We start from the raw sequence: 10,959 nt of genomic DNA, 5'->3' as shown, positions 1-10,959 counted from the left end.
CTCTAAGAATTTCATATGGTCTGATGCTATTGTTAGTTGAACTTTTAATTTAAATGTCTTACTGTTGTTGACATATAGGAATACCGTAGATTTTTGAATATTGGCCTTGTATCCTTCAACTTGACTCAACTTTCTTATCCTAGTAGCTTGTTCGTAGATTCCGTCAGATTTTCTACATGAAAAATCATGTTGGATGTGAAAAAACCACTTTTTCTTTTCCCATATGAGTAGACTTCCCCCCCCGCCTTGTCCTATTGGACTGTCTAGAATCTCCCTTACCATGTTGAAGAGAGGTCCTTAGAGTAGATAACTTTGTCTTGTTCCTGATCTTAGGGGGAAAGTGGTCAGTCTTCCACATTAAGTATGGTAATAGCTGTAATTTGTTGTAGGTGATCTTTTTCAAAAATTAAAAAAAAAAAAAAAAAATATATATATATATATATATGTATGTATTTTTTTTTTTTTGAGAGAGAGAGAGAGCCCGAGCACAAGTGGGGGAGGGGCAGAGGGAGATGGAGACATAGAATCAGAAGCAGGCTCCAGGCTTTGGGCTGTCAGCACAGAGGCCAACAAGGGGCTTGAACTTAGGAACCGTGAGATCATGACATGAGCCAAAGTTGGACACTCAACCAACTGAGCCACCCAGGTGCCCCTGTAGATGCTCTTTATTAGACTGAGAAAGTTTTCTTCTATTCCTAGTTGCTTGAAAGTTTCTAAAAATCAGGAAGAGATGTTGAATTTTGACAACTGCTTTTTATGTGCCTTTTATGTTGATGGTGTGGTTTTTCTTTTTTTAGTTTGTTAATATGGTGAATTCCACTGGTTGTTTTTAGAATATTAAACCAACCATATATTCCTAAGGCCTGGCTGGTCATAGTGCATTACTTTTTTAATATATTGTTGGATTTTATTTTCTATAATTTTTTTGTTTAGAATTTTTGTATTTTCATTCATGGGGGATGATGATCTATAGTTTTCTTTTTTTAATATTCTCTTTGATATTTATGCTGGCTTCATGAAATGAGTTCAGAGACATTTCTTCCTCTTCAGTTTCTCAAAGAATTTATGGAGAATTGGTATGATTTCTTCCTTGAATATTTACTAGGACTCATCACTGAAGCCTCCTGGGGCTGGAGTTTTCTTCATGGGAAGTTTTTCTCCCTTTCCGATCTGTTTTCATTTTATTTACTTTGTATGTCCAAAAAAGTATTTATCTTGCTTTTATTTTTAGAAGATATTTTTGTTGAATGTGGAATCCGAAATGGATGATAGTTTTTCCTTTAAAATTTTGATTAAAAAAAATTTTTTAATGTTTATTTTTGAGAGAGAAAGCGATAGTGTGCACATGGGAGAGGGGCAGAGAGAGAGGGAGACACAGAATCTGAAGCAGGCTCCAGGCTCTGAGCTGTCAGCACAGGTCCCAACGCAGGGCTTGAACTCATGAACTGCGAGATCATGACCTGAGCTGAAGTCAGACGCTTAACCGACTGAGTCAACCAGATGCCCCATCCTTTAAGTTTTTTAAAGGATGTCGCTCCACTGTCTTCTGGCTTTCATTCATCCCAGCCAGAAATCTGTTGTCATCCTTATCTTTGTCCCTCTGTGCATGATAGATACATCTGTCTGCCTCTGATTGTTTTCAAATTATTCTCTTTATCACTGATACTGAGCAATTTGTATTTGACGTCCCTTGGTGTAGCTTTCTTCATGCTTAGAATTTGTTCACTATATTATTTGAGGAAATTTTGGTCTTTAATTCTTCCCATATATTTGTGTCTCTCTTCAGGGATACAAGTTACATGGACATTTGGAATAGTTTTTATGTTTTCAAGTTCACTAAGTTTTTCTTCTATAATGTCTAACCTCCATTAATTCCAACAAATGTGGCTTTTCTTTTTCTTTTCAATATTGTAATTTTTAATCTCTGGAAGCTCAGATTAGTTCCTTTTTATATCTTTCCTATCTCTACCTGACTTTTTGAATAATGTATAAAATTATAATAACTTTTAAATTTTTTTAAAAAGTTTTATTTATTTATTTTGAGAGAGAGCATGAGCAGGGGAGGGGTAGGGACAGGGAGAGAGAGAATCCCAAGGAGGCTCTGTACTTCTAGCTCAGAATTCATGAACCACAAGGTCGTGACCTGAGCTGAAATTAACAATTGGACACTTAACCAATTGAGCCACCTAGGTGCCCCTATAATAACTGTTTTAATGTGGTTTTTTCCCCCTGACTCTAAAATCTGTGTTAGTCCTGGGTGATTTTGATTGTTTTGTCACCGTCTTCTTCTTCTTTTCATGGAGCACAACACAGGGCTTGAACTCATGACCTTGAGATCAAGACCTGAGCTGAGATCGAGTCGGACACTCAAATGACTGAGCCACCCAGGCGCCCTGAGTGACTTGTCTTCTACTTAGTGGTCATATTTTCCTACTTCTTTCCATACCCAATAATATTTTTTAGGTGCCAGACATTGTAAATTTTACTGTCTTGCATTTTTGTGTTTTGATAAATGTTTTTTTAACATTGTTTTGGAACACAGTTAAGTTACTTGGAAACAGTTTGATCCTTTCGGGTCTTGATTTTCAAATTTGTTAGGCAGACTTATGGGAGTGATCAATCTAGGGCTAATTATTTCTCACTCCCAAGGCAAGAACCTTCTGAGCATCCCATCTGATGCACCGTGAATCTGTGAGGCTTTCCTGTCTGGCTGGTGTGATCAGGTGCTATTTCTAGCCTTGTGTGAGCCCCAATCACCAACCTTTCTAATTATTTTAGATGGTTCTTTCCCCAACTTTGGACAGTTTCCTCCTGTGCATATGGTGATTAGACCCAACAAAATGCTCAGAGGGGACCTTTTCACAGAGCTCTGATACTCTCTCTCTCTCTCTCTGTACCACTGTCCTCTCTGGTGTTCTGCCCTGTGAATTCTGTCCATCTTTGTCTTCCCCTGACTCTCAGTTCTTCTTAATTTAGAGAATACACTTTTAAAAATGCTTTTAAATTAATTAACGAATTATTTTGAGAGTAAGAGCGAGCGAGCAGGGGAGGGGCAGAGAGAGAGGTAGAGAGAATCCCTAGCAGGCTCCAAGCCGTCAGTGCAGAACCTGATGTGGGGCTCGAACCTACAACCTGCAAGATCCTGACCTAAAGTAAAACCAAGAGTCAGACACTTAACTTGCTGAGCCGCCCGGGCACCTCTGGGAATCTGCTTGATTCTACCTGGGTTTCCTTCTCTGTTCTGTGGCCTGGAAACACTCTGAATTCAATAACCTGGGATTATTGTAAGTCTTATCTTTGTCCTTTGTTGTCCTGTGTCCTGTGTCTTGAAAAGTATTGGTTCAGATATTTTGCCCATTTTTTTTTGTTGTTTTTTTTTTTCAGGGTAAACTTTACCCAGTTACTCCATCTTGGTGGAAAGCAAAAGTTCCTTCCTGTTCTCTTAAATACAAATATTTACATGGTTGCCATTAAAGTATATGTATCATTTTATGGTCAAACAAACATTGTAGCTCAGAAAGTTTCCATATTTCCTAAATGGTTTTCCTAATTGCCACTTTAGTAGCTGCAAAATATTTCACAGTGTGCCAAATTTATTTGAGAGCAGTTTATGCATTAAAGAATGATTTATGTTCTACCTCTTTCCAAAAAAGAATTTCAGATGGCTTACTGACAAAAAGGCCTACTAAATAAGACTAATACATTATGAATTAGAAGGGAAAACAAGGTTGAGAAAAACCAAGGAAGTAATAATGCCAACTATGATAATGTGCTGTGGGTATTCTGGCAGCCAAATGTGACAACTGTGATTAGTTCTGTTATTTTCATTATCAGAATGAAAAAGAGACTTCTAGGGAATAACAGTTACAGAATGCCTACTGTGTGCAACTTAACAGAAGGCGAGTTTGATTTTTACCTCACCCTCATGGTATTTGCTCGGGGCGCAGAGTAAATCAATGACACAGTAGACATTCTGGTTCCTAGGAGTCAAATGCCTCAGCAGGGAGCCCGAGGATAACACCAGCCATCACACAGACCACCTCAGGAGGGACAGACACTTTTCTTGTACTGAGTTCTGGTGGAAATTTTGAGTCATCTGGTGATCGTGTCTTCACAACAGCTTCATAGTAAATACAGAGGAAGTTTAATTTTCATTCATTCATTCATTCATTCATTCATTCATTCAGGTACTGGCTTTTGATAGCTGTGACACTGCACTGCCCCTTGGTTGAGCAAGGGATTACGTGTCTTGAGAGGTAACACCAGCCAAGGATGGAATTTCCTTCCTTGGAGGAAAGGACTGCTTGCTGTCCTGCATGCCTCCTTCTATGATCTGGATTGCTTTTGAACAAGGTTTTGAGAAGACCTAGGGAACTCCTATCTCACTTTTTTTTTTTTTTAATTAAGGTACGAGTCTATTTTATGCTAATTAACTCCTTTTCCTCACATGCTGCTCGGTAATCCTTTGCACTTGGACTTCCTTGTCTCTAACTCTACTGAAGGCTCCAGGCATCTTTGTGGAGACACCCTCGTCCCTGGAATCCTGGGGCTCCCTCGTTCTCTGTCAGACGCTTACTTCTCACCAACTCCCTGTGTTCTAGCTGCCTGCCCCCATCCCCGGGTTGCTGTCCTGGCCCCCTTGCTCTGTGTCCTTCACATTTCAGCACCTCCCCTCATGCCCATTGATAGGACTGAGTACCCACTGCTGTCTGAGCTCCGTGCTCAGAGCCGCACGGGTGCACAGAGGCAGCTGACAGTAGGTCTGATGTCGGGTTTCTCACTCTCTAGGACGGGGATAATAGAGCAAAGTGAATAGCTGTTATATATATATAAAAAAAAAGCAGCAACTTAGAAGTTGTCCAAACAAAACGAATAGAGTACTCAAGTGAATATTTCATGGAGGGTATAACTTCAGACATTGGAAAGTGTGTAAGCCTACACACTTTGACCACACTCACTTCATCCACCCCCCAGATTCTCCTGTCCCCCCCCCCCACTCCTCCCCCGGATTTAGCTATTTGCTCGGTGGGGCCTACGGGCCGCCACTGACTTTTCAGCTCCTAGCGCTGCCCGCCCCTGCAGACCTCTCCAGGGTGTGGGCTGCCTTTGGGACAGTCTCTAGAACAGCTGCCGAGGATGGAGCCTCAGAAGCTCCCGTGCCAGCGCCCTGTCTGACTGACCCACCGAGTCTGTGGCGCCTCCTTCCATTTCTGGTCCAGACCCCAGGCCTTTCTGAACTTCCCATGCTTCCACGTAGTACCAGGCGTTTCTCTGAAGCGCAAGGGACTTCATGCCCGATGGGGTCAATCTGACCAACAAGACGGAGACAGGAACAGGTTAGCGAGGCCCTCTGTCCCTGACGGACTGTGCCAAGGCATGCAGCTCCGTGCCCGTCCGAAGCCTTTCCCCCTGACTGCGCAGCTCAGCGGGCAGCACTGTACCTCTGCTCGCCCCTCCGGGCCCTGCCTTCCCTGCTCCTTCTCTCGCCACCCTGATAGAGCACCTCCCAGTCATGTCTAACCGAGGTCGGCTGCAGACTGTTTTTTCCTAAAGAAGCTGGGCAAAGGTTCAGCATGACGTTTTTTGGTTTTTTTTCTTTTTAAATATAATTTATTGTCAAACTGGCTTCCCTACAACACCCAGTGCTCATCCCAACAAGTGCCCGCCTCCCTGCGCATCACCCACTTCCCCACCCCCCCATCCACCGTCAGTTTGGTCTCTGTATTCAGGAGTATCTTGTGGTTTGCCTCCCCCCCTCTCTGTTTGTAACTGTTTTTCCCCCTTCCCCTCCCCCAGGGTCTTCTGTTCAGTTTCTCAAGATCCACATGAGCGAAAACCTAGGATATCTGTCCTTCTCTGACTGATTTATTTCACTTAGCATAATACCTTCCAGTTCCATCCATGTTGCTTCATGTGGCAGGATTATATTCTTTCCAGCATGAGGTTTTCCAAGCAAAGTAGGGAGAAAGAAAGGCAGTTATGCTGACGCCTGGCACCAGCAGATGAGGTCAAGTCTCCCAGGCCTGCCTGTGCAACCCGGGCGAGTCCTGTACCCCTGGGCCTGCAAAGGCTCCTGCTGGGCCCGCAAAGGCTCCTGCTGGGCCCTCGATGGGCACACCTTCCCCTTCCCACCACACCCAGCAGCTGCAGTAGCACAGTATTAATTTCTCCCTGTGCTTTCTGTGTTTTACAAGCTCATGGTCCGTGTAGAATTATAAAACACAGGTCAGAAGAAAGACATTCTGCTTATTCCTCAAGTTCCAGCTTAAAAACTGCCATGTTCTTGAAGCCAAAAGTAAACGCTCCCTACTCTGCATGGCCCAAACTATTTTTAAAACATTTTTAAAATTATTTTTTAAATGTTTTATTTCTTTTTGGAAAGAAATGGGGGAGGAGCAGAGAGAGAGAGCGAGAGCGAGAGAGAGAGAGAGAGAGAGAGAGAGGATCTGAAGCAGGCTCTGCACTGTCAAGTGAGCCAGATGTCAGGCTCGAACTCATGAACTGTGAGATCATGACCTGAGCTGAAGTCAGATGCTCACCGACTGAGCCATCCAGGTGCCCCCCAAACTAATTGTTTTTAAGTCACTTTCTAGCATTTATCACATATTGTCATGTATCATAGATGACTGTTGGATATCATTGTATCTGTCAGATAAAAAGCTCCTTGAGGGCAGGGGCCATGACTTAGCTTTGCATCTTCTACAAAACTTATCATAGAGTACTGTATACAGTAGGCACTCAGCAGTTATCATTTGAATACATTTAGAAACATACCTGCAAGGTTAAGGGAATGCTATAGATATGTTCTTTAAATTATTGTAATCAAATAACGAATTATTGTAAAAAGCAAAAATTCTTTTGTGAAACCCACCAGCAACTCTAGAATATTCCCACAGCTCAGTGCAAGATCACGTTCACATGACTCCGGTCATGCTGTGAATCTCCAAGCACCTGACAGTACAAAGATTCTCAGAGGTTCCTGAGGTCAAGGGCATTAGAATCCAATCAGACACCATGGAATAAAGCTTTCACCACATTGGGCCACAGGATAAACGATTAGAGAGGGATCTTCTAATTCATTCAATGAATATTGTTGAGCATTTTGTGATAATGAAATAAATGCTTTTAAAATATGAACGATATAGGGACCACAGATATAGTTGTCCATAGGAACATGTAAAGGTGATGAATTTCCTCCCCCCGGTTTCTTATTTACAAAGTTGGTTTCTCTTACATTTCACAGCGTCCAGTTAATTGCAAGGAATTTTTGGAGTCGTTACAGCAGGTGAGTGAAGGAAGAAATTGAAAGAGAACGTGAAAACTGTTACTAGAAGTATTAGTAATTGCCATGTGTAGATGAATAATTAGACTCCATAAGACATAGAAGCTTGACGTTGCTCATAAAAAAAAAAGTGTTTTAATTTTCTCAAATCTTTGACTCTGAGAAGCCTTTTCAGCCTCTCATTATATAACAAGACTGGGCAGGCTTCCTTTTTTTTTTTTTTTTTTTGCCATTGACATCTTCCAAGGAAAATGCTGCATGATATGATTTTCAAGGCTAATTTGCCTTATTGTCTTAAGCAGTGTCTCTTACTACAAATTAGCCTCCTGTACCTCTGTGAGCTAGAGAGGCTCCTTCAAAATTCCTAACAGGCAGCCTGGTGGAGAGATGGGAGGGAAAGGAAGGGAGGGAGGAAGGGCGGGAGGAAGGGAGGGAGAGAGGTAGAGGGTGCCTGTCTGCTTCGTACATGTGGTACAGCCTGGGAGATCAGAACGCTAACAGAACAGGCAGTGTAATTACATGTTCCTTGTAAGTATGTTAGCCCCACGGGGAACTAAGCTGGCCAGTCCACTTGGAGAGGGAAAGTAGATTTAAGGATGATGGAGGGGTCATTGCATAACTGACTTATTACTCGGTGGTGATGAGGGCATTTGCTGATCTCCAGTAACTGCCTGGTGCTTTTGGTCAGGCTCGGCTCTCTCACTCCCAGATACTTGATTTTTGCAAAAGGGACACACCTTTCTGCAGGAAGAGAAGATACTGACCAGATTGCAAGCGGTAGGTAGTGACATTCAGCATGTTTACGCAGCAGAATTGCTGAGAGATTGTGGGGTGGGAGTTTGGGGGGGGGGGGGGGCTGGTGGTAGTGGTGGTGATCGGGTTGGTTGATTTATCTGCAATAGGGAATATGTTTTATTTTAATTATGAGTTAAGAGTTGCTGCTGCCTAGGCTAAGGTATCAGTTAAAAATTCTGTGTTCCCAGCTTTCATATTTGTGTTTGATGTGGTTTCTGTGCTCATGCAGCTTGGTGAAGCTAGGGAGGGCTCACCTTTAAATAACCTGCAGCTTCCTATTTTCGTTCTTGTTTTTTCTTTTTTTTAAATCCTTAAGCACTGTTCCCACCCTTTCTTCCCAATATCCGCCTGACCGCCCCCCCACCCTCCGCCCCATATGAAATGTGGCCTGTCTTCATTCTGAGCCTTTTGCGCCCTGAGTCTGGATTTCTGGCTGGTTTGCTGTAGGTATTTGTGGATGCTTCGCAGTCACCCAGGGCCCAGGCAAACTGACTGTGCATGGGAATCGGAGACCATGGCTGTGCAGCTGGTGCCCGACTCTGCTCTCAGCCTGCTGATGGTGAGTGCTCCGGGAGGAGGTGGGGCCCGGGCAGCGCCCAGCTCCAGCCTTACCCTCCCGCACCGTGGGCTGCCGCTGCAGTGCTGCAGACATGCTAAAAATCGCTCCGCTTTATCCCGCAGGCTTGTTGCAAATGATTTCTTGGGTGAGAGCATCAGCCATGACAAAGCACTCTCAGGGAAGAGAAGCCCTAGATTTGCCATTTTAGAAACTTGTTGCTTAATGCTATTTTGAGAGAGATGCTTGCAAACAGGTGCTAAGAGCCCCTGGAAATAGATTCCCACCGACGCCTCCCCCTGGCTCCTCAGCATCCTTCCCCCTCCCTCCCCTCCCCTCCCCCGCTGCCTTTTGCATCTAAGTTGAGGTGATCCTGTTTGTTGATTTGTTTTTCTGTCATCTCATAGCAACTGTGGAATTTTTTTTGCCCACGGAACAATTGAATAGGATCTTCTTTCTAGGTGCCCACGTGTTTACTCCGATTTCCCCGGGGAAGTGGCCAAGGAGGTTGTCTGTGGCCTTTTTAACACTGGGATTGCAGAGCCACCTCCCAACTGTGACTGCTGGGGAGACTCTGGCAGGCCTTGTCCAGGCCCTTGCCCGCGTGTAGACCACTGACCTCCTTTAAGCCTCTCTGTGATTTCCATCATGTTAAGAAGGCCTCCGCTCTTAGCCTGTCTAAGCAATACAGGGACAGTGGCGTCACCTTGTTTTAACCTGATTGACTTCGGGCTAGGCTCTAGATTCAAGTTTGCTTTCGCTGTCGTGTTGCCCCCCCTTCTCCTCGCTGACTAGCTCACATGCCAGGGTAATGCTGACGGAAATAGCCCGCATCAGGCTCCGCGTGTGAATGTTTCTAATAGTTACACAGGAGATTTTTACGGACAAAGCATAAGTGCTTCTGCTGAGTATATTGATCTGTGTTTTCTGACTGAGAGGGGGAAATACAGCTTTGTGAGGCCTGATGAGTTTGTTAAGAGCACTTGGAAGAGGAGCCAGTGGGGAGCCTGCCTCTTGAGCAATGAGCTGGGTCAAGTTAAGAGGGATGGAGATCATGGTTCTTTTTTGCCTCAAATGTCGTATCGGCCCCAGAGCCATTTGAAACGCCTGGGATCTTCTGCTGACTTCCAATGCCACTGCAAGAGAAGTAGTCAAAAGAATTAAAGTTGTTTTCTGGAGAAATTACCCTGGTCTCCTCTCCCTTCCTTATACTTATATTGTCCAATGATGCTGTATCCAATGATACTGACCATTGATATGTCCAGTGGTCACATACGTGGATGGTTAGGGTCTGAGGATTTCTGACTGTGGCAGGTGACACAGTGGCAGTGTCTCTGAGGACCAAGAGACTCTGGGAAACCGGGGTCTGAGTCATGTGCAAAAAAATAAGGGCACATAGGCTCCTGTTCAGGTAGGCGTGTGCGTATAATCTAGTATTGCTTGACAGAAATAAATCTTGCATTATGTTAAAATAGGGAAGAAATGTGTTCTTAACAATCAGCTGTAGGGAGAGCTGGGCCTGTTTGCCTCCACATTTCTGTCCTGATTTCTTCTCCATGCTTCTGAGCGTTCGGGAGTGCACCTGTTTTACTGGGAGCCCTAAGGAAAAATCCCCTCGGCATGCTGGTCCAGCTGCTTCTGAGACATACGCACTGAGGTTCTGTTCCTGGTGCTCCCAAATATTACAGTTGCTGTCCGGGAGGTCTCCGTGGCTCAGACTTTATCCTCTGTGTCAGCGGCCTCTGCCCTCAGATCTCTCCCTAGTGCTCACCTCCTGCCCAGATTAAAGGATTACATGTGTGTCTCCCTCAGAAGCCGGGGGAAGTGGCTCTTGACATCACAATGGGGCATTAGATTAGAGAACCTTGGAGCACCATGTGTAACCATAGTCAGGGTGTGTTTTCCTGTTCACAACCGGTTCAGGGGGAATTTTCCCCTATGGACTTTGTTCCTTTTTTCATTGTTAAGAAGAAACCTCAACATAATTGCTTCCCAACTATTGCAGGATGAGTCTCAAAATGTATATAAGCAAGTCACTGAGGAAGAGAGGAGGAAAGGAGGCCATTTAGCAGAGTTGCTTTGGCTGTGAGTTCTGGAAGGAAGCTGTAAACATTATTATCTGTTAGCTACTCAAGCAGCCAATCAATTCTCAGTATTTATGGAGTGCCTCTGCTAACTGAGGAGGGTAGCATAGTATAAAGGCCAGAGCTCATAAGCACCCCGTTTGGGGGGAGGTCAATATCAGATGGCTTGATGGGAGTTCTGCACTTTCGTGGTATCGAGTCATTGGGCTGCAGGGAACCAGCGGGGAGGGGGGGGGGAGCGA

At 44.3% G+C, this 10,959-nt stretch overlaps 1 protein-coding gene and 1 long non-coding RNA gene across 3 annotated transcripts in view; one reads left to right on the top strand and one right to left on the bottom strand.

Annotated features, from left to right (window-relative positions):
• Positions 1-7,701: 7,701 nt before the first annotated feature.
• The window catches only part of FRMD4A (FERM domain containing 4A), a 608,405-nt gene continuing 605,147 nt past the window's right edge, over positions 7,702-10,959 (top strand). The window contains exons 1-2 of one of the 2 annotated variants that reach the window (XM_060659574.2): positions 7,702-7,810; positions 8,525-8,636. In XM_060659574.2, coding sequence (XP_060515557.1) covers positions 7,749-7,810; positions 8,525-8,636 — 174 coding nt within the window. In that variant the 5' untranslated portion in view covers positions 7,702-7,748. Of the gene's footprint in view, positions 8,060-8,524; positions 8,637-10,959 lie in introns of both variants that reach the window. The other variant, XM_060659575.3, reaches the window with a different exon arrangement.
• Positions 9,526-10,456, bottom strand: LOC132695257 (uncharacterized). The gene is made up of 2 exons (XR_009617803.3): positions 9,884-10,456; positions 9,526-9,769 (listed from the first exon to the last, which is right to left on the bottom strand). It is a non-coding gene; the product is annotated as an uncharacterized LOC132695257 (long non-coding RNA).

Source organism: Panthera onca, chromosome B4 (genome assembly GCF_046562875.1).
Source record: "Panthera onca isolate mPanOnc1 chromosome B4, mPanOnc1 haplotype 2, whole genome shotgun sequence".
Classification (NCBI taxonomy): domain Eukaryota; kingdom Metazoa; phylum Chordata; class Mammalia; order Carnivora; family Felidae; genus Panthera; species Panthera onca.
Note: the sequence above shows the minus strand (reverse complement) of the source record. Positions and strands in the feature narration are given on the sequence as shown.